The sequence below is a fragment of the Hibiscus syriacus genome, unplaced genomic scaffold, assembly GCF_006381635.1.
Source record: "Hibiscus syriacus cultivar Baekdansim isolate YM2019G1 unplaced genomic scaffold, ASM638163v2 tig00014444_pilon, whole genome shotgun sequence".
NCBI lineage: Eukaryota > Viridiplantae > Streptophyta > Magnoliopsida > Malvales > Malvaceae > Hibiscus > Hibiscus syriacus.
The window spans coordinates 2,083,252-2,109,833 of record NW_024062326.1 but is presented as its reverse complement, the minus strand read 5'-3'; the positions used below and the strand labels follow the sequence as shown (position 1 = coordinate 2,109,833).

At 33.9% G+C, this 26,582-nt stretch overlaps 1 protein-coding gene and 2 pseudogenes across 1 annotated transcript; 2 read left to right on the top strand and 1 right to left on the bottom strand.

The window, feature by feature from the left end:
- LOC120207279 overlaps window positions 1–11,910 on the bottom strand; it is a 39,102-nt pseudogene extending 27,192 nt beyond the window's left edge.
- Window positions 11,911–12,593: 683 nt separating this feature from the next.
- Window positions 12,594–15,610, top strand: LOC120207278 (annotated as a pseudogene).
- A 1,339-nt stretch (window positions 15,611–16,949) lies between these two features.
- LOC120207277 (probable serine/threonine-protein kinase PBL21) lies at window positions 16,950–17,610 on the top strand. The gene is made up of 2 exons (XM_039206779.1): window positions 16,950–17,050; window positions 17,187–17,610. Exons 1-2 carry the CDS (start codon window positions 16,950–16,952, stop codon window positions 17,608–17,610), a joined length of 525 nt encoding a protein of 174 aa, XP_039062710.1.
- Window positions 17,611–26,582: the final 8,972 nt, after the last annotated feature.

Genomic DNA, 26,582 nt, shown 5'->3' with positions numbered 1-26,582 from the left:
GTAGCCAACACTATTATGGTGGAAAAACTCAGTTTGACAACCTTAAAGCATCCAACACCATATAAACTCCAATGGCTCAATGAAGGAGGTGAGCTAAACGTTACTAAACAGGTTCTAATTCCTTTTTCAGTTGGTAGGTACAAGGATGAGGTACTTTGTGACATTGTCCCTATGCATGCTAGTCACATTCTACTTGGAGCCCATGGCAGTAAGAAAAAGGGCCATTCAGAATTGTTATCACAACCAATACTCCTTTAAGCATGAAGGAAGGTAATTCTACTTTGTGACAAGAAAGGTAATTTTGGTGCCTTTGACGCTTAAAGAAGTCCAACAAAATCAAATGCATATGCGAAAGAATGTCCAAGCCTTGTGAAAAGACAAACTACCAATTAAGAATGAAGATGGACGAAACATGAAACCAAATTTCTTCATGAAGAAGCATGATGGTTCATTGCTGGAAATTGGAGTGACTCCTATGAATAATGGTGATGGTTGGGATTCAAAGTCACAACTCTTCATCAAGAGTTATGACTCATGTCTTCAAAAGGTAAGTACCCCTTTATTTGAAACATCATGTCTCTTCACTTTTCAGGACAAGCCAAATGAAATGTCACTTCAAAAAGGATATCCTTATAAGAAGATCAATCCAAAAAGGTACCTGTTGGTAATTTATATTCCAAAGAAAGGCCTAAAAGGAGATCTTGTGAAAGAGTACCTATTGGAAGAATACATTCGTTCAAATGATACTTTCTTTTACGAAAAGGACGTAAAGCTATGCAAGAACATAATGATAAACACTTCAAGGGCTTCAATTTGAGGACAAATCATCCTAAAGAAGGGGGATGATGCATGCACGTTTTCAATACATGCAAAGGGGCATTCTTGAACATCTTAATATTTTACTTACTTTATATTATTATGATCATCTATGCCATAATCATACATATCATGCTAAGGTTATTAGTTATGTGATTTGAAGAATAACTTAGCCTATACACATCTTTATAATTGATGTACATTGTTATATTTTTTAAGTATGTTAAGTATGTTAGAATAGTCTTGCATTCATTTAAGCATGATTCATTACATTCAGGAATTGTTAGCATGCTTAATCATTAATTTGTTAGCTCATGAACATTCATTTTAGCTCCTAGGTCTTATACATTAGCTTACATATGTTATATAATGATATACTTAGCTCATGTCATGCATACATAGCTCACAAGGTTATAATCATGCACGACAATAAGGTAATTGGATCATACAAGCTCAATGCCTTTGATTTACCTTGTTTTCTTTGCACATGTAGGTAAATAGGAGCATGACACACATTGGGGTAGCTTGTTGGAGTATTTGGGATCCATATGCAGCTCATAATTAGCTCACAAACATCATGGCAGCTCGTGGAACATAATGGGAAGCTCAACTCTGTTGGAGGAGCTCAAGGCTAGCTAATCTCAATTAGTTGGACTATTCGAAGACAAGTTGTTGAAAGTGACATCAAATGCAGTTGAACATAGTTGAATATGCTGCTAGGAAGCTTGAGAGATCATGGCTAATAAGATCCTACACCACCAGCCCTTGCATTGCTAGCTAGCTAGACACATACAATCTTGAAGATAGCTCAACTCACGCCCAAGGCTGCTGCACATGCTTGGTTTTCATCCTATCTATAAGGCTACACCACAAGCCTCCTAGAGCACCATGTGCACGTCTTGTGACCAACCAAGCCATGTGTTATGTGTGTGCCCCATTTTAGACGCCAAGATGAATTGCTACAAAACCATTCAACCAAACATCTTTTCTCCTCCAAATTGGTGCCAACTTGAAAGGACTCAAGCACTATTTCTCCATGAGATATGCCCCCTCCATTTAGCTAAATCAACACCATGTTTTCATGTTATTTATTTATTTAATTATGTCATTTTAGAGGGATACAAGGGCTGGTCGAACCACCATGTAACCATTCGGCCATGTCCCTTCAAAATCTATAAATAGGCTAGTCTTACTCATTTGTAGACACACCTTTCATTTAATATAAGTGAGATTGTTCTCTTTTCTCAAGTCCTTGTGACTTTTATTGACTTATCAAGTAAGTTAATCACTTATGACATCAACCCCTATTCATTGATACTTTGGTTCCTATCTCCTTATAGATTATGGTTTCAAGTCCTTTGTTACCACCCCTTATAAAGATTTGTAAGGCTTGGTCTTTACTCATTATAGTATTGGTTCTTTATTGGTCTTTCTAAGATACTATACTCACCAACCAACCTTTGTTTCATCACCCATACCATATCCATATAACCTACTTCCGCTACCATTTATCATAACATAAATAGCCCTCTATTTCACCTTTACATCAACTACCAAACCATCTCTTCGAGCCGTTCACTTATACATATTGTTTTGCTTCCTTCCTAGATCACAATAAATTTAAGGTAGAAGTACCTTACATCATTTATTATTTCGTTTTTGGTTGGTTTTTGAAGCATTAAATATGATAAAACTTAAAGAATGATTAAATGTGATCAAAACTAAGAGAATGATGAAATATGGGAGATCTAAGGAAATGGGGTTTTGAATGATATGTTAGAATATGAGTTTTTACTGATGTTTATTAGTATATTTGACTTTTCAAAGATGTAAATAAGAGATTATAAGCATTGGATGGGATTAAGAACATGATAGGAAAAAGGGGTATGATTCTTAGATTTACATGTTCTTGGAAGAGGTTAGATGTTTTAATAAGCTAAATCAAGGAAAGTCAATATGGTTAAGTAAAGAAGAGTTTAATAGTATTATTGGGTGTAAACATAAGGAAATTTGACCCAATTTAGGAAATAATCGGGTTGAAAACTGGAAAATCTAGGTACGGGTATCAGTATTGATTTAACAATACCGATACTATAGGCTTAAAATGTAAAGAACAACTGAGTTGTATCGGTAGTGATTCAAGTTGTATAAATACCGAAAGGGGGTATCGATACTGTGAGGAAGGTATCGATACCATTGATTACAGATAGCATTGGATGGGATTAATGAATGAACATGAATAGAGAGTTAGTAAATTACCATATTAGCACTAAGGGTGCAAATTGATAAGGATTATAATAAATTATAAAGAGTTGCTCGATATTAGAATTGTTATACTATACTTATGTTTATAAGTTTGCTTATGATTAAGTATGCCTATGTGTGTTGATTTCACACGTAGGTTTGGATACCATCAGAGTAAGGAGATCATTAGACATCACCAAACAAGTGTCTCCTCGTCAGTAACAGTATGACATTTATGTCTACTTTTGATGTAGTTAGTTTGCATGTAACAGATTTAAAAGCGCTCTAAAAAGCATTTTATTTATCCTGATGTAAAATGATGAAGTGTGAACATTCCTTTTTGTTTGTCTATTTAAATTTAACTCATATTTTATTATAAGCAAATTAAAATGTTTTATAAAATGAAACAAATTTTTTACAGGTTTACAAATGAGGAATTGTTTGTATAAGTGATGTGACATATGTATCTCGTATACGGAAAGGTATATGGGAGATAGATGTTACATTTATTGGTATCAGAGCTACATGTTTAGTCGATTCTCTATCAAAATCTAGTGTATTTTGATTTAAAAAGAGGTTATATGCCACTAAGATCTCAAGGTTACTGATATGGTATAGGAAAAATATGATAGATGTCTCTCCTTACTAACTTAAGTATTATCTTTATGTATGTGATACTAGATGTAGGATTCTATGAATTCTAGAAGAGAGGCTGAAAGAGAGAGTAGAGATGGATCGTGTAGTGAGTTATGAGGAGAATTGAAAATATATGATTTCGTTTGAGAACGCTAGTGCACCGGCACCTCAGGGTATGCATGTTCTAGAGTTTGGAGCTTTTATGCAAGCTCTTGATGCTATTCTAACAAGGTTTCAACCAACTCCGCTTCCCCCTACTCCTCCAGTATAGCGAATGTTAATCCCTAAGGAGTTAAGAAGTTTGGGAGCTCTTGAGTTTAGGGGAGAAGAAGGTGATGTGGATTTATGGTTGAATTATGTTATGATGATATTGGAAAGTCTACAGTGCTCCGATCATGAAATACTGGATGGAGTTGTATCGTTAGTCCAAGGATCAACTCAGGTGTGGTGGACAAATACGACGATGTATGTATCACCCGAACAAGTAAACTGGAAATTCTTTTAAGATGAGTTCAAGAATAAGTATATCGGGGAGCAGTTTATGAGGTCAATGCTATTGAAGTTTCTTAACTTGAAACAAGGCAATCGAGCGGTGAATGAGTATGAGGTCGAATATAATAAGCTTAGTTGTTATACTACCAAGGTGGTTCATAATGATAAAGCTCGTAGAGATTGGTTTATTGAGGGTCTGAGGCCTAAGTTGAAAGAGATGATGTTAGCCTTAAACTTGCCTAGTCTGCAAGAAGTTATTAACAAAGCTAAGGCTATTAAAAGAGCTCATGAAGAAACTCTAGCAGCGGAGCAGAGTATGCATATGGGTAAAAAGATTGGAATGTCTTCATCTTCACACCATGCTAAGAGAGACAAGGGCTCAGGCTCCCAATATACATATAGAGTTGATTCTGTTGCAGCTTAACAGAAGACTAAACAATCCCAATCTGTTACTGTTAGCTCGGGTAGAGCTGTTGAAGAAAAAAGTAATCAATGTCAGATACGTAGTAGATTTCACCGGGGAACATGTAGAGTGCTTTTTGGTGCTTGTTTTGTTTGTGGGGAAATGGGTCACTATGCTTGTAACTGTCAGCAGAAGTTCAGGGATAGATCAACACAAACTAAAAGATCATTAGCAGCACCAAGTAGAAGTAGAGGAAGATCAGGTAGTTACTACGAGACTAGAAAGAGACAAAAGACTTGGGGAGTGGCCTGAGTTTATAATATAAAGACCAGTGAGGATCAGGATGATTCGAATATCATAACAGGTATTTTCACCTTTTTGATGAGTTTGTATTTGTTCTAGTTGATCCCGGTTCTACGCACTCTTATATTTGTACAAAGTTGGTTAGAAATAGAGGAATTCCTTTAGAACCAATTTTTAGTGAAATGGTAGTGGTAAACCCTATAGGTCATAGTGCAAGGGTAACACGGGTGTGCCAGAAATGTCCAATTAAGATTCAAGGGGTTGTGTTTTCGACCAACTTGATGGAGTTGTCTTTTGACAAGTTTGAAATCATTTTGGGCATGGATTGGTTGTCTCAACATCATGGATGGGTGGATTATCATAGAAAGTGATTATTCTTAATAGATGCAGAAGGCTCTGAAATTGTAGTGATGGGTGAAAAAGTGAAATCACCCTCTAATGTGAAATCAACCATGATAGCAAAGAAAATAATGTCAAAAGGATGCCTAGCTTTTCTAGCTAATGTGATACATACTAGAGTGTTGAAAATGAGGTTACACGATATTCCCACAGTTAAGGAATTTCCAGAGGTCTTTCCGGAAAAGTTACCAGGTTTACCTCCAGATCGTGAAGTAGAATTAAGAATTGAGGTTTATTTTGGTACCGAACCTATTTCTATGGCTCTGTATCGAATGGATCCAACGGAGTTAAGGGAATTAAAAGCACAGTTGCAAGAGCTACTTGATAAAGGACTTATCATACCCAGTGTTTCTCCATAGGGAGCACCTGTATTATTTGTGAAAAAGAAAGACGGGTCTATACGGTTATGTATTGACTATCTTCAATTAAATAAAGTAACGATAAAGAATAAGTATCCTCTTCTGAGGATTGATGACATGTTTCATCAATTGAAATGTGCAGCAGTGTTCTCCAAGATAGATATGAGGTCGGGGTGCCATCAGTTAAAGATCGAAAATGAGGACATTTCCAAGATGGCTTTTCAGACTCATTACGAACATTATGAGTTTGTGGTAATGTCGTTTGGATTAACTAATGCTCCTACAAAATTCATGGACTTGATGAACAAAGTATTCCAGCTTTACTTGGATCAAATCGTGGTGGTATTTATATATGATATATTAGTATACTCCAAGTCAAGAGAGGAACATGATGCTCATTTTCGAGTGGCTCTACAGACACTGCGTGACAAGAAGTTGTATGCAAAATTGTCTAAATGCGAGTTTTGGTTGGTAGAGATTGCTTTACTTGGTCATATAGTCTCTACAGAAGGCATAAGAGTGCATCCTAAAAAGATTCAAGCCATAGTAGATTGGCAACCCCCAAAGAATATTACGGAAGATCAGAGTTTCTTGGGGCTTGTTGGTTATTATAGACGATTTGTGAAGAATTTTTCAATGTTAGCTTTGCTTCTAACTAAGTTGTTATGAAAAGATTTTTCTATTTTGTGGACGGGAGAATGCCAAGAAAGTTTTGAACTACTAAAGAGAATAGTAATCGAGGCCCCAGTACTCGTGCAACCTGAGTCGGGTAAAGATTATGTCGTTTACAGTGATGCATCCCATAATGGGCTGGGATGTGTGCTGATGTAAGAAGGGAAAGTTGTGGCCTATGCCTCAAGACAATTGAAGAATCATGAGAGGAATTATCCGACGCATGATTTAGAATTGGCAGCAGTAGTGTTTGCATTGAAAATTTGGCATCATTATCTGTACGGTGAGCGTTGCCATGTTTATAGGAATCACAAGAGTTTAAAGTACTTGTTGACTCGGAAAGAGATGAATTTGAGACAGAGAAAATGGATTAAGCTCTTAAAATATTATGATTTAGTTATTGACTATTATCTGGGAAAGGCTAATATGGTAGTCGATGCTCTCATTCGAAAAACTTTTACTGCTTTAAGGGCTTTAGATGCACATGTATCTTTAAATGATGATGGTGCTTTGATTGTTGAATTAAAGATAAAGCTGATGCTTTTGGATCGGGTAAAAGAGCTACAAGGTCGAGATGAGAAATGCTTAATGAGATTGGTGAAAGTCAGAAAAGAAGAGGCCAAAGATTTTGAAATGAAAGATAATGGATATTTATATTACCATGGGAGACTTTGCATTCCCGATGATGATGAATTGAGGAAAGATATTCTTTACGAGGAACATTATAGCCCTTTGATGATGTACCCCGACGGGAATAAGATGTATTAGGACTTGAAGAGTCGTTATTGGTGGCCTGGTATTAAAAAGCTGTAACGAAGTTTGTTGCAAAATGTTTGACATGTCAGCAAGTGAAAGATGAACATTAAGTTCCTTCTGGATTACTACAACCAATATCCATTCCTGAGTTGAAGTGGGAACGAGTTACAATGGATTTTGTGTCAGGGCTACCTTTGTCACCAGGTAAAAAGGACTTGATATGGGTAATTGTGGACCGATTGATTAAGACAACTCATTTTATTCCAGTTTGAGTAGATTATTTGATGAATAAGTATTCATAGATATATGTAAAAGAGATAGTTAGACTGCATGGAGTACCGATATCGATAGTGTTCGATCGAGACCCAAGGTTTACTTTAAGATTCTGGAAGTCTTTACATGAGGTATTGGGTACTCGATTGAACTTTAGCATAGCTTTTCATTCGTAGACATATGTGCAGTCAGAGTGAACTATTCAGATACTAGAGGATATGCTAAGGTCATATGTGATTGAGTTTACGGGATCATGGGAAAGATATTTTCCTTTATCGAAATTTACGTATAATAATAGTTACCAATCGAGTATTAAGATGGCCTCGTATGAAGCTTTGCATGGGAGAAAGTTCCGAACACCATTAAATTGGTTTGAACTCAAAGATATGGATTTGGTTGGCCCGTATTTGATGAAAGAAATGAAGGAGAAATTAAAAATTATTCAGGATAATCTAAAGATAGCCTTTGATCGATTGAAATCTTATGTTGATTTAAAAAGAAAGGAAATCGAATTTCAAGAGGGAGACAAAATATTTTTGAAAGTATCACCTTGGAAAAAGGTATTACGTTTTGGGCGAAAAGGAAAGATGAATCCAAGATTTATTGGGCCTTTTAAGATATTAAAAAAGGTCTGACCCGTAGCTTATCAATTAGCTTTACCTCCAGATATAGACAAGATCCATAATGTTTTTCATGTATCGATGCTTAGGAGGTACATATCATATCCATCCCATGTTATCACTCCTAAAGAAATAGAGATCCGACCAGATTTAACTTATGAGGAGGAACTAGTGCGGATCTTGCTAAGGAAACCAAGGAATAGCGTAACAAAAGGATTTCATTGGTTATAGTGCTTTAGTAGAATCATAAGGTAGAAGAAACTACTTGGGAAAGAGAAGAAGATATGAGAAAGCACTTTCCAAATCGCTTCGTTTTAGGTACTTCTTTGAATTCGAGGATGAATTTTCTTAAAGGGGGAGAGTTGTAATGCCCTAAATATCGAATTAGGGACTTTATTAAAAAGATTTAAAAATTGATGATTAAAGTGATTAAATGATAAAAGATGAGAAATGATTTGGATTAGTAGTTTAGACTAAATTGTAACAAGGAATGATTAAAAGGGCATTTTGGTCATTTGGAATAAAATAAATTTAAAATTAATTCTTTATAATGTATTAAAGTAAAGAAATAAGGGGAAAGGTGAGTTAGCTACGTCAACTATTTTCTTCTTCTTCTTATTTCACGTGGAAATCTCTCCTTCATAGCTAAAGGTGAGATTTCAATTTACTGGTTTATTCTTTCGTTTTTGGTTGGTTTTTGAAGCATTAAGTATGATAGAAACTTAAGGAAGTATTAAATGGGATCAAAACTAAGAGAATGATGAAATATGGGAGATCTGAGGAAATTGGTTTTTGAATGATATGTTAGAATATGAGTTTTTACTAATGTTTATTAGTATATTTGACTTGTCAAAGATGTAAACAAGAGATTAAAAACATTGGATGGGATTAAGAACATGATAGGAAAAAGGGGTGTGATTCTTAGATTTATATGTTCTTGGAAGAGGTTAGATGTTTTAAGAAGCTAAATGAAGGAAAATCAGTATGGTTAAGTAAAGAAGAGTTTAATAGTATTGTTGGGTGTAAACATAAGGAAATTTGACCCAATTTGGGTAATAATCGGGTTGAAAACTGGAAAAATATGGGTACGGGTATGGTACTGATAGAACAATATTGATAGAACAGTATCGATACTATAGGCTTAAAATGGGAAGAACGGCCGAGTAGTATTAATACTGATGCAAATAGTATCAATACCAAAAGGGGGTATCGATATTGTGAGGAAGGTATCGATACCATTGATTACATAATGCAAAAATGGTATCGATACTGTAATAGAGTATCGGTATCATAGTATAATAGTATAGTAGTATCGATACCATGGTATGGGTATCGATACTAATAAGCCAAAAATGTGAAGATAGGCTGAGATTGTTATAGAAAATATAATAATAGTACTCTTGAGTATTATTTAAGTATAATTGTTAGGAAAATATACTAACAATTGATATTGTATGTGTCTTTAATGGGTGATTGAATTTATTGAAATCAAGTTCCCGGGTCAAGTAAAAAGAAGGGCAAGGGAAAAGTACCTGAGTAATCAGCTTTGCATTTTGGATACGATAGCTAGACAAGCCAGGTGAGTGCATTTATTATGTACATTAACATTTATAAATAGATATTGTTAAAATTAAATGTTGCAATGGTATATCAGTACTATGTGTACTACAGGCACTATGTGTGCAAATCCATGAAATTCATCATGAGTTGATGAATAACCGTACAGGAACTATGTGTGCAAATCCACAAAATTCATCATTAGTTGATGAATAACCGTACATGCACTATGTGTGCAAATCCACAGAATTCATCATGAGTTGATGAATAACCGTACAGGTACTATGTGTGCAAATCCACAGAATTCATCATGAGTTGATGAATAACCGTACATGCACTATGTGTGCAAATCCACATAATTCATCATGAGTTGATGAATAACCGTACAGGCACTATGTGTGAAAATCCACGAAATTCATCATGACTTAATGAATAACCATAAAGGCACTATGTGTGCAAACCCACGAAATTCATCATGAGTTGATGAATAACCGTATAGGCACTATATGTGTAGCTTAATGAATAACATGAATAGAGAGTTGGTAAATTATCATATTAGCACTAAGGGTGCAAATTGATAAGGTTTATAATAAATTATAAAGAGTTTCTCGATATTAGAATTGTTATACTATACTTATGTTTATAAGTTTGATCATGATTAAGTATGCCTCACTAAGAAATTACTTAACGTGTGTTGATTTCACACGTAGGTTTGGATACTATCGGAGTAAGGAGATCATCGGACATCACCAAACAAGTGTCTCCTCGTCAGTAACAATATGACATTTATGTCTACTTTTGATGTAGTTAGTTGGCATGTAACAAATTTAGTTAAAACACTCTTAAAATCATTTTATTTAACATGATGTAAAATGATGAAGTGTTAACATTCCTTTTTGTTTGTCTATTTAAATTTAACGCATGTTTTATTATTAGTAAATTAAAATGTTTTATTAAAAGAAACAAAATATTTACGGGTTTACAAATGAGGAACTGTTTGTATAAGTGATGTAACATCTGTATCACGTATACGGAAAGGTATACGGGAGATGAGTGTTACAACAATGATCTTACCTTCCCCTTTAATATATGGAACTTGTAGAGTGATAGAAGAAGAGAAATGAAGAGATTACTCTTTGATATCAAAAACCCACGTCTAGACACAAATAAAACCCCCAAAATCAGCTCCTATTTCCATCAAATGTATAATTACACTTTTAGTCCTTTGTATTTTGTCTCATATTTAAAAATTCCCTTTTATGGCTAATTAGTCCCAATCCAAACCCATTTAAGCCCAATGATTTTACATATGGATTTCACGAGGTCTACTTACCTCTCGTGTAAACTCGAAACTACTAGCCTGAAATCTGGGGTGTTACATTAACTACTCGAAAATACCCCTGAACATGTCTGTCAAGTCATTTTGTATCTTTTCTTCTTGTACAAAACAAGCTTTAGAATCATTTTCAACTTGATTTTTAACCCGCTTACAATATCTCGTATGTCTCAATATTTGCCTCAACTGAAAGATAAATTCCAAAACTATGCCTCTAATCTTATAAATTAGGAAAAATTTGAGATTAAATACCCGAACATGCCTATAAGCACTCGTGATTTGGGCTGGAAAACTAAATACCTCACTCTTTGAAAAACGAGAGGTATATTGAATACTACTCGTGATAAATTTCTCGGGACGGTTCAATATCTCAGGAACCTTGTGTTCTGCATAACGCGAGGTATTTAATACCAATATTAAATTGCACTCTAGGACATAACTCGTGCCTTGTACAAAGCGAGGTCTTTCCTCGCGTTTCGTAGGACGCAAGTTAATCCTACATGTGCAGTTTAAGGATATTTTTCTAACAAATCTGTTGTGGGGTACTCTTCAAAAAATATTATGGGGTTTTTTATTTAATAACGTCCAAATGAACTGCGTTTCCCCATACTTTTTCAAAAATCAAAAAATAAAACTATGGAAAAAAACTAATATTGAATATATAGAGTAAGTGTTTCTTACTTGCATTCGGCATTGATGGAGGAGTGAAATCAAAGGCAGGAGCTTAAGGTATCGATCGATCTCAGCTTGGACTTGGCGAAACTGATGAACGATGGTCCATCCCATGGCAAGCATATAAAGGAAGCTTTTGTCCTCCACCAGCTGTAGAGCTTGGTTGAGGGAATGGTCAAGGCCATCCAAGAGTTCTTTTATGGCGGGAAAAGTGACCATGTCGGAGGATCGCAGCTTCTCCAAAAGCTTAGCTATTAAGTTGACGTGGTGAGCCAGGTGGTGGTAGTTGTTTCGGTGCGTTGAGGCGTTTCTAGCTGATGCAATGATGAGGGTTGTCGGCCCTAAACAACTTAGTCCTGGACCTGGAGACATCCTACACTAGTTGGATGGATCATTAGTTTCAGAAAGCAAAGAACTTAGAGCACAAGATAGAGTTTATGTTTTTACGTGCTTGATTGTAGATTATGCTTTTATAAGTCCAAGGAAAAAATATATTTTTTATAAATAAAATATTATTATATTATATAATAATTCTGAATGGTTTTATTGCATTTTCAATTTTCTTTATTCTTCTACTTTTCCATTTAAAAGATTTTCACACTCTTCATAAATTTATTATTGCAAGCATAATTTATATTTTCTTACACTTTTCCTTATTCTTCTTCTTTTAGTTTGTATTCTTATAAGTATAATTTATTGTTGCAAGCATAAATTTATTATTGCAAGCATAATTAATTACCCGTCTAGCTCAGTCGGTAGAGCACTAGGCTCTTAACCTTGTACTCGTGGGTTCATGAGCCCCACGGTGGCATTGGTTTTTAAAGTTCCTTGGTTCGTTTTTCATTATTTTGTATTATGTCAGTTATTTCAGTTAAAGAAAAGAAGCAAAGTGAGGGAGTGAAGGGTGCATTATGAAAAAATCATAACAGCTTTGACATATATATATAAACAGAAACTCCACTTTTTATTCTCAATTCTGAATCCAAAACAAAACATCATCTCTTTCCATTTTAATAATATAATTTCTTTCTTTCTTCCTTTGGATTTCAGTCCTCATGGGTGAACGAAATTATCCATTCCTTCTCCTCCTCACCTCCCTCCTCCTGGCCTTGCCTTTCTTCTTTTTCACCTTCTCTTCTTCCTTCTACCCTTTCCTCTTCTCTTTCACTTCCCTCCCCATCTCCTCCGATTTCCACGTCTCCCTTTCTCCTCCCTTTTCCACCCCACCAATACCCCAAGAGGAGGAGAAGGAGGCTCCACCTGATGACCTTGACTTGAACGCCACTTCAAACATAAACTGGAAGAATTGCAGATTAGGATCGGTGACGGTTGATTATATACCCTGTTTGGATAATTCCCAAGCCATTAAGCGTTTGAAATCCAAGAAACACATGGAACACAGGGAAAGGCACTGTCCTCGTCGCCCTCCTAGGTGTTTGGTGCCTTTGCCCCCCGATTATAAGGTTCCCATTCAATGGCCTAAGAGCAGGGACATGGTGAGCTTGTTTGATACTGCTACTTTTTATTTTTGGTAAGATATTTGGCTTTAACTGAATCTTATTGGATTTTCAATCACAATATCAAAGTTTTGTGATGATATTTTCGTCAAGAAATGTGTTTTTCTTTCTTGATTGAATCCAGAAAAAAAAAAGTATTGTTTTCTTGGGTAAAAATAAGTATGGTTTAGGGATGGCTGATTTATTAAGGTAAGTTTTGGAGAGATCAATAACTTGTAAAATTATCAAATGCAAAGAATTGAAATCAGATGATGTGTATTAGAAAGAGGATCTAATGCTGCTTTATTTGCTAAATATGACTCATCATTACTCGTCTACAGATTTGGTATAGCAACGTCCCCCATCCAAGCTAGTGGAATACAAGAAGGATCAGAATTGGGTGCGTAAATCCGGTGATTATTTTGTTTTCCCTGGAGGTGGTACACAATTCAAGGATGGGGTTAATTTCTATATTGATTTTATACAAAAGGTATCCACTATAATCTTCCAATCTTTATGCAAACTAGGACTTGATTACGGATTTATTCATCACAGTTGGTTGAAGAGTAGACTCCATAAATACTTGGTAACTGATTCGTTTTCTCTTTGTGACTCCAGACTTTACCGGCTATTAAATGTGGAGAACACATTAGGGTTGTTTTAGATGTTGGTTGCGGCGTTGCTAGCTTTGGTGGTTATTTGCTGGACAAAGATGTAATTACCATGTCATTTGCCCCAAAGGATGAACATGAAGCTCAGATACAGTTTGCTTTAGAAAGAGGAATTCCTGCTACACTTTCTGTAATCGGCACGCGAAAGCTGACATTCCCGGATGATGCGTATGATTTGATACACTGTGCACGATGCAGAGTTCATTGGGAAGCGGATGGTACGGTGTCTTTCCATTCAAGTTAATATGTTTTGTTTCAGATACAATGGGATTGTTGAGACTTTGCTGCTGATTTTCAAATGCAAAATGCAGGTGGGAGGCCATTACTAGAGCTGAATAGGGTCCTTAGGCCTGGAGGATTCTTTATATGGTCTGCTACACCGGTTTATCAAAACGATGACAAGGATCGTAAAGTTTGGAAGTGTGAGGCTTTGACTACTTGTTCTATCCTGCCATGATTGGTCACCTCTCTTATTAGTTTTTTCAGCATTTTGTTAGTAGAATCTGAATGTGCTATGTTGATCTAGTACTGTATAATTGTATATATAACAGCAATGGAGGCTTTGACAAAATCCATATGCTGGAAGGTTGTGTCTATGGAGAAAAGAGTTGGTTCGACTCGAGTTGGGCTTGTAACATATCAGAAGCCTTCCTCATCTTCCTGTTATGACCTCCGTCCCAACATAGCAAGACGTCCACCCTTGTGTGATCAGAAAAATAAGGAGAAGGTCCAATGGTAATTTTTACAATGCATTATCTACTTATATCGAAAGGCCTCTCCCTCTCTATTTGTTTTGTAATTGATCCTTATGATTTGTAATTCACTGTGACAGGAATGAGCGCCTTAGTTATTGTATTTCCAGACTTCCAGTTGATAGCAAGGGTAATTTGATCAGCTGGCCTGCACCATGGCCCCAGAGGCTTACCAGTAAACCTCAAAACCTTCCATCTGAACCAGATACAGAGGATATATTCAATGAGGACACCAAGCATTGGCCGTCACTTGTATCGGATGTCTATTTTGACGCTCTGGCTATAAAATGGGCTAGTGTAAGAAATGTGATGGACATGAATGCTGGTTATGGAGGGTATGAAATATAACAATTTAAACAACGTGGCATTGTGTTTTTACAGATTCGTGTACTTACAACACTATCTGCATTGCAATTTTTACAGATTTGCAGCAGCACTCAATGAGTTTCCTCTCTGGGTGATGAATGTTGTACCCATTGATGCACAAGATACCATGCCTATTATTTTCGAAAGGGGCTTGATCGGAATCTATCACGACTGGTGCGAGTCTTTTAACACCTACCCTCGAACATATGATCTGCTGCATTCCAGTTTTCTCTTCCAAAACCGTACACTGAGGTATGCATACAAGTAATGGTCTAAATTTTCCGTATGATTTATTGCCCTCTTTTATACTTCAACTAGCCAGTAGATCACATTGCTAAAAGCCTGTTACTTTATTTACCCTACTGAACTTGGGTAGGAGTGTTGAATGTGGATATATATTCGATATGATTATGATTATATTTTTTAAGTTGTTTGCATGTAATTAAGATCTTTAAATGTCATATTTTTATATTTATATGTTTTACATGAGTTTGAGACACAAATATTTCAAAAAAAAAAAGAGATAATATTCGAATAATTTTGAAGTTTTTAAGATATAAGAGTGAATGATGAAGACTTTTCATCTCCCCTAGATGTGACATTGTAGAAATAGCAGTGGAAATGGACCGGATACTGAGACCAGATGGATATCTGTTGCTTCAAGACAGCATGGAAACAATAAAGAAGGTGAATCCAGTACTGAGATCACTGCACTGGTCAACAAACCTTTACCAAGGCCAATTTCTTGTGGGAAAGAAGGGTTCATGGCGTCCCAGTGAATGAGCAAATGCAGTGTAGGAACTCCCAATTTAGTGTTGCAAAGAAAGTGGGATTAGACTTATGAGATATACCATTTCTTTGTGTGTTAGCCATTTGGTGTAAAAGGAGAGGTTTGCACATGACATGATATGAGTCAATTGAGTATGCTAGGTCACAAATAACAAGTCGACCCGACCAATAGAAGGCTTTTTGACATTTTGTCCACCATCTTCAAAGGTAAAATAATACTAACAATAAAAACTACATTTTGTTTTCCAAGGTGAAAATGGACACATCTCTCTCTCTTTCTCTTTTTAACAATTCCTATTAAGAGTGCAAAAAAATCCAATCCGACCGATCTTATATGTTGATCCGTTGATTCGATCTAAAAATTCGGATATACGATCCATTTTTTAATTTTTAGATAGTTTGGATCGGATATATGAAAAATTAGGATAATCAAATCGGATACGGATTGGCTAAAATCGATTTTAAGATTATCCAAAAATCCGATAAGAAATTGGGCCCTTAAGAAGGTAACCCAACAATCCTAGCACACCTAATACCCATATCATGGTCTGCTCCCACTTAATTCCCATATCCTGGTCTACGCCCACTAATGGCCATATCAAATTTTAATTCAATTTTAAAATATTAATTTTTAAAGGTTTTGCCCCGATCAAATAACCTTCTTCCGTTTTCTAATTCCAGTAGGCATGTAAACGAACCGAACGCACACGAACGGTGGTATATTCATGTTCGTTCATTTAATACATAAACGAACACGAACATAAACGAACAATTTTTTTTTGTTCATGTTCATTTATTAAAGAATATAACTTGTTCATGTTCGTTCATTTAATAAATAAACGAACATAAACGAACACGAACATAAATGAACACGAACATAAATGAACATAAAAGTTGGAGACCCTACCTTCCATTGTTCTTTCTAGGGGTGTAAACGAGCCGAGTCGAGCTCGAGTATTGCTGAGCTCGACTCGAACTCAAAAACTTTAAGAGCAAGCTCGACTCGAAAACTCGCAAGCTTAAAATTTCAACTCGAACTCGATATATAATAATGAAACTCGACTCGAACTCAAAAACGCTCGAACTTAAAAAAAATTCATCAGCTCGAATAAAGCTCGATTTTGAGCTCGATTCAAGCTCGATTGACCCAGTCCAGGTAAGTATGTTGAAAGGAGGTAGCTACCTTTTATTTATAATGCCAAATATGTGGTCCACTCATGTACTTCCCCAATGTGGGATATTACTTCAGCAAGGCCACTGGGCTATCGTGGGGCTGATGTCTTTATTCTTGCATTTTCTCTCATCGGCATGGCCAGCTACGAAAATGTTTAACCACAATGACTATGATTTTCCTTTCGGTTAGCTATAATATTCGTGCTTATAATTTGTTCATGTGCATTTCGTTGGGGGAAGGCAGAAGTATCTCCTCAAGAACCTAGTATGTTTAACCACAATGACTATGATTTTCTTTACGGTTAGCTAAAAATTAAAGCTTGAGTTGTGTGATTTTGCGCATCTTGTAAAACCTTGTAACAAGAATGCTGATTGATTCTGCATTACCGGTTTTAATTCAGTCTTGCGGAGTGCTTAGGTTTTTCTTTTCTTGCAGTAAAACCAAAGACTACAGATGCGGTTACACAAGTAGGGTCTCTTCCCCGCCTAAGCAGCACTCGGTTTCTACAATATGAAGAGCTCAAAGAAGCAACAAACAACTTTGCACCCGCAAGCACGCTTGGGGAGGGCGGATTCGGCAGAGTTTTCAAGTGTGTTTTAACTTATGGGACGGCTGTAGCGATTAAAAGGCTTATCAGTGGAGGGCCTCAAGGAAATAAAGAGTTTTTAGTTGAAGTTGGGATGCTTAGCATATTGCATCATCGCAATCTTATGAAACTTGTAGGTTACTATAGCAATCGTGACTCTTCACAAAATCTGCTTTGTTATGAGCTTGTTCCAAATAGAAGTTTAGAAGCCTGGCTCCAAGGTAATTTGTCTCTCTAAACTTGAACCACTTGGCAGCTCATTAAATGATGTTATCCTTTTTTTTCCTGGAGGGGCTTTTAATATGTGGAAATGACTCCGATAACAAGTTAGTTACGATCGATAATAAGTTTAATTTTACATTTACGTGAATTTAATCATCATTCTAAAGTTAGTATATTTAGCTGAAATTAGTCCTCACATTTAGGTTTCTCTTAATTTAGTCCATGTTTATGATTGTTTTCTTTAATTAGTTGTGTATATTTATTTTGCATGTTTATATGTTTATGTATAAGTATGTGAATGATTTATTTAGGAGTCACATAACATCATTTTGCATAATTTGTATGTTACCTTCATGTGCATAACTTAACCCCCTGTCACATAATTAGATTGAGGGTTTAGGGGTAAGGTTTTAGGGTTTAGGATTTTAATAATTAGATTAAGGGTTTATGGTTTAGAGTTTGGGTTTAGGGTTTAGGGTTTAGGGTTTTTAATATATTTTTAAAAATGTAATTTTAAAAAATCTAAAGTTATAATATAACATTATAACTTACAAATTGGCCACCAAAATTGATTTAATAATTTTGGGTTAAACATAAATGAATGAACATAAACGAACATAACCGAACGAACATAAACGAACATAATCGAACGAACATAACCGAACGTTCACGAACGTTAATGAACGAACGAGTTCGTTCATTTAATTAAACAAACACAAAATCTTGTTCATGTTTGTTCATTTAATAAATAAACGCGTGTAAATGAACTTCCCGCCGCACGGTTCATGAACGGTTCACTGAACGTTTAGTTCATTTACAGGCCTAAATTCCAGTACACCCCAAAGTTAAAATATTAATTTAGCATTTTCATCTTTCAAAAAAATAATTTAACATTTTCAAGTATTAAAATATTAATTTTAATTCAATTTTAAAATATTAACTTAACATTTTCAAAGTATTAAAATTTAAAATATATCTATGAAATCATTTTTTTATCATGAAAGAAATTAATGATACTTTTCAATCAAAAAGTTAAAATTTATCCTTAATAATATGCATTAAAATATTAAATTTAATATTTTTCAAATTAAAAGTTATATTCGGATTGGATATCAGATAATTCGATCCAAAAATTTAGATATTCGATTTTTCGGATCAGATACAGATCAAAATTTTTGGATATCTGAAATTTTCAAACCGAATAATATATGTATCCGAAAACACACCCCTAATTCCTATCTAGAGGAGTGAGAAGAAAAAATATGATCCTAAGGGGGCGTTTGGTACATGGATTTTTTCTAGAATTGTATTCTCATGTTTGATTCACAGAAAAAATCATTCTCAGGTAATAACTTATTACCAATAGTAACATTTTGGGTTAAAATGGTGGGAATATCATTACCTCCAAATTCTTAGGTAATAAACAATTCCCACCACTTATGACATAAATACCCCTGAAATAATGATTTTTTTTCATATGGATTCTTCTCAATTCTTATTCTTCGTGTTTTACTCAAAATTATAAACTTAATAATAATAATATACAAAGAGTTTAATTTAATAAAATATTAATAAATTTGAGTAGTTAAAATTATTTTATATTTTCAATTTTTAGTACATTAATTATTTTATACTTTTATGAGGTGAAAAATATTTTTATTGTAAAAATGTAATTATTTAAAATAATATTTAATTTTGAGTTATTAAAAAAATAGATTTTATATATTAAAAAATAATATATTTGTTTAGTCGATATCACAATATTATTTTTCATATTATATTATATTTTATATAAATAAATATGATACTTATGAAAATTATTTAAACTTTTAAGCTTCATATTCTAATTATATTAATTATATGTTAAATTTATTTATTTTTAAATTAGATAGTGTAATAATTAAAATATTTTTATGAGTTTTCATTCAAATATTTATAATTTAATATTAAAGTTTTACTTGTTAAAAATATAATATATATATATATATATATATATATATATATAATAAGGATAATTTGATAATATATGCAATCAAGTAATCTTATATTTCTCCAACAAAACACTATAATCTTATATTCTAATTAAGCAAACTAAACAAAGTTGTCATAACCATTTTTTAGAAAAATAATTTAATATTATTTAAAAAACAATTATGAATTTATTTGAAAAATTGGCAATTTTGAATTAATTTGAATTATCTTTGAATAGGAGTCGCCATCGACCTTTGGGCTAGATAGGTCGAATACCTAAAAACGTATTTTAAAACAATTTTAAGAAAAATTGTTTTAAGACAAAAATTGGTTTGCGTTATCAAATATTCATTTTTTGGATCCGGGAGTCGATTACGCGTGGGGAAAGATAAGTACCCACACAACGCCCAAATATGGTACTTAATCGCTTACATATTGTCGCAAGTGGTGTAAATTATAAATTGAATATTAAGTTAGAATATGATCCATCTATTAAAGTTGAATTAATTTGCTTCAGATTATTTATTAGGGAAAATCCTTTAATTTGAAAAGAAATATCGAGATTTGCTCATCCTCCGATGAAACGGCTATCTCTTCTATTTCTGATCTAAAAAGAATATTTCCTCCTCGATTTATCAAAAAATCGCAAATCAAATATAAATTAAATATTAGCATTCGCATAAAATAAATTCTATTAAAACATGCATTGCATCATAAAAAAAAGAATTAATTAGTACTTTTAAAAAATAAACTCGATTGATTTTGAGTTCATATTTCGTTCGAATGTCGTATCGGATCGCACTACTTCGACCAAGCAATGTTTTCCACGCTCATTCTACGTTGAATGTTCTCGAAAATAAATACGAATAAAAAATATTTTATATTCTTTTCAAATAAACAAAAAGTATTTTATAATAATTAAAAATATACATACAAAATATATATGCACATAGGTATGCATTTCTAAATATATACATAATATAAAGAGGGTTAATGGATATAAATCATAACATGCGAGCATGGAATATCAAAATGCAAAATAGCAGAGACTTATCAAGGCATGAAAATGAGTGAGCACAACAAAAAATGGCAACTTTTGGAACCAAATAATAAAACCAGCAAGTATCATGGCAACAAACACGAATACTGTGAAACATACATACCAAGATGGAAATAAACCACTAAGTAACAAGCTGGGCTAAGATGAATATTGTTAAAATAATATATTAAATGCAAAAGATATCATAAAGGAGGTAAATACACATAACAGGAATAAAATGAAATATTTGAAAAAGTAAAATGTCAAAACTGAAATAACTAAAATTTCATACAATTGCTAAATCACAATGTTACAAAAGATTGGACCTTTCACATACAATTATCCTATATTTCCTAAATTTGGACTTTTCCTTTAGACACAGACGATCACGTTTTAAGGCCAAGGCTTGCCCCATGGGTTTATTTAGGTTTAATTAAAACCTAATTATATACAGAGACCCCTATTCTCCTTACATTGTTTCTATACTTCCCAACTCCTTCTCTCTTTACTTAGGCTTTTAGGAAACAAACCAGGAAAACAGAGGCCACCCCATCCCTTCTCCGACCTCCGTTTGTTGGCAGTGATGAAGGATAACACTCCTTGACTACCCCTTTTTTATCTGAACTAGAACCTTCTCTTTTAACACCCAAACGAAGCCTAACAAACAAAATAAGAAAAAAGGGTTTATATATTTACCTTTGATTTAAAGGTGTCCCCAACTCCACTGAATGGAGCTCGCTTACACCCGAAGGATAAAGGTAAGGTATTCTCTCTTTTTTCGTGTCCCACCTTTTTTTATCCAAAAAATCTCTTTTTTTCATTTTTTTTGACTCCTCCACTATATTCCATATCCCCTTTTGATTGCTACATGCTAATTTTTAAGGGTGTTTTTCGAGTGAAATTATTAGATCTATGGGTAGGGGACCATTTTCCAAATTTATCAGGATTTTAGTGTATTTTTAAATGAGTTTTAGATTTGGTATATGTTTGACTGATTTGGATGATTTTTCACTATTTTGGATGATTTGATGACGATGATAGTGGCTCACACAGCTGGGAGGGGATTGGTGCATCTCACGCGCTGGTTGGGTGCTACGTGCATATCATGCGCCATTTGGATGATCCACCTTCTGCTGATGACGACAACAGGGAGCATTAGGGCTAGGGTTTTGAAACCTTATTTTGAACGTGTCGAGTCGGGTTAGTTATAACCGGGTCTAAGTTAGGTTGGCTATGGGCTTCAGGTTGATTATGTTAGGCTTTGTAATATGGGCCTACAAATAAATGTAATAGTAATTATTTAATAAAATAAAATGTAATAGTAATTATTTAATAAAATAAAATAATATTAATATTAATATTAATAATAGTAATAATATTAATTAAAACCTAAACAAAAATGGGTGTCTATAGCTGCCCCTCTTTGCACATTTTAGTTTTAACAAGAACAGGGCAACGACGATAAGGCAATGATTTTTTGTTTGGTTCTCTCGTTTGCTATTGAAACTTGATATTAAAGACGACACCGCTCATCCATGTTGAAGAGATCTGACCGCTTTCAGGTAAACTATTTGTTGAAGATGATGATATTCCTTTTCGTTGAGGAAGTCGAGTCAATCTGGAGATAATTTGGAGACAACATTGTTTCTACGTGATGAGAAAGTCTGGTTATCTGAGAATGACACTGCTCCTATGCGTTGAAGAGATCTGGTCAACGGACAACATTGTTCCTACATGATGAGGACGTCTAGCTGCCTTTAGGGATACTTTCAAGACAACACGGTTCCTACGTGATGAGGAAGTCTGATTGTCTGAGGATGATCCTACTCCCACGCGTTGAGGAGATCTGGTCGGTGGACGATAATGTTCCTATGTGATGAGGACTTTTAGCCGTATTTAGGGATAATTTGGAGACAACACGGTTCCTACGTGATGAGGAAGTCTGGTTATCTGAGGATGACGCTACTCCTGCGTGTTGAGGAGATCTGGTCGGTGAATGACATTGTTCCTACATGATAAGGATGTCAAACCATATTTAGGGATAATTTGGATATAACACAGTTCCTACGTGATGTGGAAATTTGGTTATCTAATGATGACACTGCTCCTACGTGTTGAGGAGATCTGGTCGATGGACGACATTGTTTCTACGTGACGAGGATATCTAGCCTTCCTTAGAGATAATTTGAAGACAACAATTTCAAATGAGGTTAATTTTTTTCAAGAGAAACTGTCTCAAGCGTGACAAAATTTGTTTCAAGGGAAATAATCTCAAAGGTTTATGTTCAAGAGAAATTGGCTCAAGCGAGACAAAATTTGTGTTGAAAACATTTTGATATTTTGATATAACAAATTAAGTTTTATTTAATTTTAAGATTTTATAATCATTTTTAAAGCATATTCGATTAAATTATTCGAATATCAAAATAGTACTCCAAGTTTTTTCAAAGATCAATTTCAATCCTTACTAAAGTGTAAAATTGTGTTTTAATCTTAAAATATTTTTGAAACAATTTTTGCAAAGTGTTTCAAACCAAAATCAAGCCAAAAAATAAAGTTTATAAAGGGATGTGCCGATGAACTCCTTGATGTATCGATGCACACCCTAATTCGAATGCTTTTTGTGTACCAATGCACAGACATGCATTGATCCACTTTTGATTTTATTGAAACATCAAAAGCATTTTACGTATCGTTGCATAGATAATGCATCAATACACTCCTGGATCTTTTGAAACATCGAATGTAATTAGTGCACCGATGCACCCCAAGTGTACCGATGCAAACTAACAGTCGAAATATTTGAATTTTACACATAGTGTACCGATGCACCCTTGAGAGTTTTCCGATGCACCCACGCTCCCACCAGATTTTTAAATGATAATTACTCGATAACGACTCTATTGATTTCACCAATGATTCCCATCATTCAGAAGTGATTTAAGGTGTATTTAAACAAGCTTAGGAGCCATTGATCAACAACAACAAACAACAATTAAGAAGATAAGCTAGAGAATCAAAGAGAAATCCTTAAACTTATCGTTTGAGCATTTTCAAGCCTATTTTCATTCAATATTCATTTTCCTTTCAAGAACACCATTTATGCTCAATTTTATTCACTCTTGAGTGTTCTTTCATTGTTCTAGAATTGTGCAAACATCTTGTCTTGTGAGGTTTTTTTGTAAGTTTGCGAAGTTTGTATTCTTCTCTTTGGGAGAGAGTGTTCTCAAGAATTTGGGGTATAATTCTTGAGGGAGTTGTAAGGTTACTCTTTTTCCTCAAAAGAAAGAACAAATTAGTGAATTTTTTGGAAACTCCTTAGTGTGGATAGATAAGGTAGTGGACGTAGACTTTGGTTGAGAAAGTCGAACCACTCTAAATCGATGTGCAATTATTTTCAATTTTCTGTAAAAGCTTCCACCAAAATTTTATTACCAATTCACCCCCTCTTGGCTATTTCATCGACCGATTAACTCAATAATTGGTATCAGAGCCACATCATTTGAAGGTTTAACCACCTCTTGAGTCGATTCGGGAAGAGTTAAATTGATAAAGATGGCGTCCACTTCTGGTTCTTCTCTATGGAAGAATCCAGACCAATTGACGTACCTCCTTACTTCAGTGGAACAAAGTATCATCGTTGGAAGAGGTTCATGATGATATTTATCCAAGCACATGATATGGAAGTTTGGATGATAATTAAGAAAGGATATTCCTCTCCTACTAAGAAGGCAAAGAAGTGGAGTGATCAAGATGGAACAAAGCTCAACAAAACACAAAGGCTATACACATGTTACATTGTGCAATTGATCCAGAAGTCTATAAAGGAGTTTCTTCTTGTTCAAACGCCAAGGAGATGTGGAATAAGCTTGAGGAAATCTATAGAGATGAGAAAGAAGAACAAATTCTGGTGATGTCTCTATTAGCTCCACAAGAGCCCAAGGTATCTTCAAACTCAAATAAATTAAATTTATAATCTTTTAATGAGTTACAAGATGCCTATGATGAATTATTTTTGGAGTTTGAGACCATGAACTCCAAATATAAAAAATTGATTTCTAAATTTATTGTTAAAAATGATCTTCTTTTGAAAGCTAAAATAGATTTGGAAAATCAAAATGAAATCTAAAAACTTTGAAATTTTTTTTTGAATTAAACAAACTTCTTCTAGAAACTAAAATGAATTTTGAAAATCAAAATGAAATATTGAATAATGATTTAGAACTTTCAAAAATGAAATTTGAAAGTATGGAAAAAGAAAATTTCGATTTGAAAGTTAAGCTTGATTGCTTAACAAAAGAAAAAGAGATCATTTTAAATAATTCATCTAGTTCAATAATGACAATATGCTTACATTGTCATTATCATGGTCATAAGGAACATACTTGTCCTTTAAAGAAAGGAAAAAGATTAAAAATTAGACAAGTATGGGCTCCAAAAGGAACAAGGGGAAATGAAACTAACGTTCAAGAATCCAAAGCAATTTGGATACCAAAATCTACTAAAATGTCTCTTGTAGGTGTGTGGGAGCAATGATGATGAAAGTTATGATATTCAAGATGCTCTAGCCACACATTAAAAAGGAATGGGTAACCTCTAAACTTAATGATATTATTTTATTTGGTTGCTCATTTAGTTTATCCATACATGTGTACTTATTCCTAAATAATTATGTTTTATCTCATGTATGTTAAAAAATGATTTATAATGAACAATCTAAATATTTCAGTAATTTTTCATAACTCTAGTTCATCATAATAATTTTTGGTCAAAAGTGTTTTTAAATGTAAATGATATCTCTTTAACAATTTATATCAATTTTTCAAATACTTTGGATTTACAAATTTTTAACCTTAAATTTTTTTAACGTTTATGCATAGAATTTAAATTTTTCATATATCAATTTTTAATGCATAACATTTTCAAAACTTTATGCATATACACTTAATCTCAATAATCGACATTGCATAATGTTTTATATGTGAATGGGTTAAAAGCATAATCTTTTGAATAATGAATTTGACAAAAGATACAATGTCTGATTTTAAATGGTTTCAAAATTGATTGACATTGCATCTATTTTGATTATGCTTGTTGGTTATAAAATAGGGACATATACATGGTGCATTTAGATACTATAAATATGACTAATTTGTTCCTAGTTGCTAAGGATGAACATGATAGTTGGTTGTGGCATAGGAGAATAGGGCATGCTAGCATGAGTGTTTTACAATGACTAATTCAAGGAGATTTAGTAAGAGGATTGCCAAAATTGAAATTTGATAATGATAAAATCTATGATGCATGTGCTAAAGGAAAACATCAAAGAGCTTCCTTTAAGTCCCTTAATGATGTATCAACTAGTAGAGTATTACAATTGATCCATATAGATCTTTTTGGGCCAACTAGGACTATTAGCTGGGGTGGAAAATAATATGCATTTGTCTTGGTAGATGACTATTCTATATATACTTGGGTTCTATTTTTAAGTACTAAAAATGAAGCATTAGAAAAATTCATCATGTTTTCAAAAGTTATCCAAAACGAAAAAGGTTACTCCATTTCTAGTGTTAGGAGTGATCATGGCACTAAATTTGAAAATCTTGGATTTACTGAGTTTTGTAATTCAAATGGTATTAGCCATAATTTTTCAGCACTTAGAACCCCTAAAAAAATGGAGTTGTTGAGAGGAAAAACAGAACTTTAGAGGAAATAGCTAGAACCATGCTTTGTGAAAACAATTTGCTAAAATATTTTTGGGCGGAAGCCACAAATATTACTTGTTATGTTATAAACTGAGTAATGATTAGGCCAATTTTAAAGAAAACTCCATATGAACTTTTCAAAAATAAAAAGCCTAACATTAGTTATTTTCATCCTTGTGGATGTAAATGTTTTGTTTTAAACAACGGTAAAGAAAATCTTGGCAAATTTGATGTTAAAAGTGATGAAGAAATATTTATGGGTTATTCCTTAAA